The sequence below is a fragment of the Peromyscus leucopus genome, chromosome 4, assembly GCF_004664715.2.
Source record: "Peromyscus leucopus breed LL Stock chromosome 4, UCI_PerLeu_2.1, whole genome shotgun sequence".
Lineage (NCBI taxonomy): Eukaryota > Metazoa > Chordata > Mammalia > Rodentia > Cricetidae > Peromyscus > Peromyscus leucopus.
This window is the reverse complement of record NC_051066.1, coordinates 113,151,763-113,155,260: the sequence shown is the minus strand read 5'-3', so window position 1 is coordinate 113,155,260 and position 3,498 is coordinate 113,151,763. Positions and strand designations below refer to the sequence as shown.

Genomic DNA, 3,498 nt, shown 5'->3' with positions numbered 1-3,498 from the left:
TGTATTCCATATGTAACTACTGCTTCCTTTATATTTTTAAAGTCCCTTGTTGAAATTGGTTGTAATGTATATGTCATATATGGCTCTGGGTGTGTGTCATCTGCTGGCTTCTCATGGACAATAACAGGATAAGCCATTGTATGAGAGCCATTTGGAGATGTTACAACCTCTATGGTCTTGACCTTCTGCTTATTAGTTCCCTTGTCATGTTTACTGAGAGTTTCTTCTAGGGCTTGCAAACGAGCACCTAGGGTCTGTTCTAGGGAGTGAACTTCCTCTCTTGCAAGGGACTCCAGATTTCTCATGGAATCATAGAAGTTTTTATGTTCCTCAGAAACACATGATTCCATGGACCTTATCCTATCAATTAACGATAATCTTTCTTCCTTATATACTGTCTGAGTAGCCACAACTTCACTCTGGAGAGTTAGTGTTCTATCCATTAAATATTCATATTTATTATCAATAAAATCAATTTTGGGTACAAGCCTGTTTTGTAAATCCTGATTAGCAGATTCTAGAGAAAGAATCTTTTTCTGTAAGCCTTCATTGCTATTTTTAAAGCAGATTCCAGAGAGAGAATCTTTTTTTTGTAAGCCTTCATTGCTATCTTTGAAAGCAGATTCCAGAGAGAGAATCTTTTTCTGTAAGCCTTCATTGCTATCTTTTAAAGCCTGTATCAGTCCCAATAATGACTCATCTTTGTTATTAAAGCAGTGTTTGAACACTGTGTGAATTATTATGATGAATGCCAAAATGGTATAGCCCAGATATGCCTTAGGAATGTCGTATATTTCCATTAAGATGTCATTCATCATACAGGCAAAAAGGTTTTTAAACTCTTGTGAGGTAATGTTGTCAGGCCATATTACACGAATTACTCAAAATTTGTTAGTCAGTTTTAAGGTGTAAAATTATCAAGTACCTTTACTTGAAACAATATGCTTACCTTTCGTGTAGTAGCACTTTTCAGCCAGCAGGTGGCGTTGGTACAGCTCCGAAACAGGGCCTGCTGGCGATCTTGGCTGGAGTCGGAGGGAGATGGCGGAAATGGCGGAGATGGCGGAAATCAGAGCTAGCACTCTCCTGCCTCTTTCGCTGGTCTGGGGCTAAGCTAGGGAATTGAGATCGGACTAGCTGCACCCTTTTTCGGGAATGGAACCGTGTAGGTGTTCCCTGGTTATATGGAACTTTGCAGGCGGGTTTAGGTACCCGCCAGCTAGGGAGGAGACGGCGGGAGCCGCCCAGGCCTTTGGAGTTTGCCCCACGTGAGCGCCAGATATTGGAGAAATTATTTTGGCCACTCCACGTAGTTAAAAGGATATTTATTTAATGGTGTAACTCACAAATTAAGTAATGGGTAGGTCGCAGGGTCTGGGGAAGGTGTAATGCAGTCCAGCGGTGTTCTCCGGAGCTCTGCACAGTCAATCTGCACCGGTCAGCGTTCCGGCACCGAGAGAGCGCCCAGAGCGAGCGCTGGCCCATCCAGCTCTTGGGTCCCCAGGCGCCTCCCCTCGCCCCGCCTCGTAGGCGTGACAGTTGCCAGAGTCTCAATGGGGCTTGGAACTTCCAGAACCAAGCTGGAATGGCTACCCACTACAGATCCGAAGCCCCTTCTCTTGCTAGGGCAACTTCTAATATAATGCCCCATCTGTCCACACCCAAAACAACTTCCAGGAGGTCCAATATCTTTCCCTTGTCTGGAATTAGGGCGTCTTTGCTGGTATAGAACAACCCTAACCGTTTTTCCTTGTAATGCTGCAGCCATGACTATCCCTTGATTGTATGATGGTCCTATATCAGAACAAAGTCGGATATAGTCAGAAATGTTTCCCTTTTTTCTAAAAGGGCGTATCACGGCCTGACATGCTGCATTGGCGTTTTCATATGCAAGTTGTTTTACAAGTAAAAGTCCAGCTTCGGAATCACTAATTAATCTGCTAGCCGTTTGCATTATCTGGAAACAAAATCTTGAAATAACTCATCAGGCCCTTGCCTTATCTTGGACAAATCCTCAGTTTGTCTTCCTGATGATGGAAGCATATTCCAAGCCCTTTTGGCAGCGGCCTGAACCTGAGCATACACCGCTATATCAAAGTTTAACTGTTGACCTGTTTCTCGATAAGGGCCTTCCCCAGCGAGCATATCAAAGGTGATAGGGATCTGTTGTGCCCGATTTATTTCAGCTGTGGCCTGACACTGTTCCACGAACTCACTTTTCCACAGCAGATAGTCACCTCCAGATAGACATGCTCGGGCCATTTGTTTCCAATCACCCGGGGGCAAAACTTCTAAAGCCAGGCTTTCTAGCAATGCTGTTGTAAAAGGAGCAGTTGGGCCATATTGACTACATGCTGTTTTTAACTCCTTAAGCTGTTTGAAAGGAATGGGAACATGCACTCTTAAGATATTACCCTGACGGTCCTGCTCTTCCAGGACCAGAAACATTTGAAAGCCTTGAATTTCTTCCCCTTTACTAGCAGCTTCCCGGAGGCTAGCTTGAAGAGGAGATGTAGCTTTGACAGAGAGGGTTCGCATTGCCTCAGAGGATCTCTGTGCTATGGCAATTACAGGTGACTTTTCCATTCTAAAAGAGGCCTCCTCAGGTGAGTCTAGTTCCACCCCTACAGAGGGAAGAGGAGAGACTTGGAGAGTTTCTATTTTTTGAGTAAGAGAAGTCACTAGGCTTTTCAAGTTTTTCAGTTCCTCCCTTGTCTTATTCCAAGATTTTTGTTCCTTAAACTTATCGTCAAGGCCAAGAGAAACCGGACCCTGTTTAATCGGTGCTGTACAAGGGTTTTCAGGTTCTGCTGGCGGAGCAGAGGGTTTTGTCTCTACCTCCTCTGCCTTAGGGAAGGACCCCTCCTGCTTTTCAGGGTTAGGATCTAAATTATCCCAGATTAATGCCCACAGCCCAAGGGCTTCCACAGGAACATTTTCTGGCCCCTGTTTTTCATAGTATTTTTGTATTTCAACCCTAACTCTCTCCCAGGAATCCTCATTCAGCTTCCCATACTCAGGAAACCAGGGACACAATTCCTCAACAAACTGTAAGAACCTCTGTACTTGTTGTAGTTCCACCTTAACACCTTTGTTTTTTAGTCTCTCTGCAAGTGACTCTTCAAAGGTCTGCTTACTATTTTCCTGCCCCATATTGATCAAGAGGTCTTTATTTTTTCTTAAAGCTACTCGCAGGTAATTCTCACACTAATATCCCCAGGTGATTCTAATTTTTGTCCTGAGAAAGTTAAAGGCTTTAGTTTTTAAGTTTAAGAGAGCTTTTGAGAAACATTAAGGTTTTTTAGAGAGATTTTTCCCCCAAAATTTTCCAAGAAGAGCTTTTAGTTTAAGAGAAAGATTTTTCCCCCCAGGAGAAAGACCAACTTTTCCCAAAACTTCCCAACTTTAAACTTTGACTTCTTACACCCCAATTTTGCCTCAGGGAGAAATTACTTTCTCCTGCTGCTTGGATTTGGCATTTCAGCTGTCCCCAGGTCA

At 43.7% G+C, this 3,498-nt stretch overlaps 1 protein-coding gene across 1 annotated transcript; it reads right to left on the bottom strand.

Moving 5' to 3' along the window:
* Positions 1–1,953: 1,953 nt before the first annotated feature.
* LOC114703675 (endogenous retrovirus group K member 113 Gag polyprotein-like) lies at positions 1,954–3,153 on the bottom strand. The gene has a single exon (XM_028884532.1). The coding sequence runs from the start codon at positions 3,151–3,153 to the stop codon at positions 1,954–1,956; it is 1,200 nt and encodes a 399-aa protein (XP_028740365.1).
* Positions 3,154–3,498: the final 345 nt, after the last annotated feature.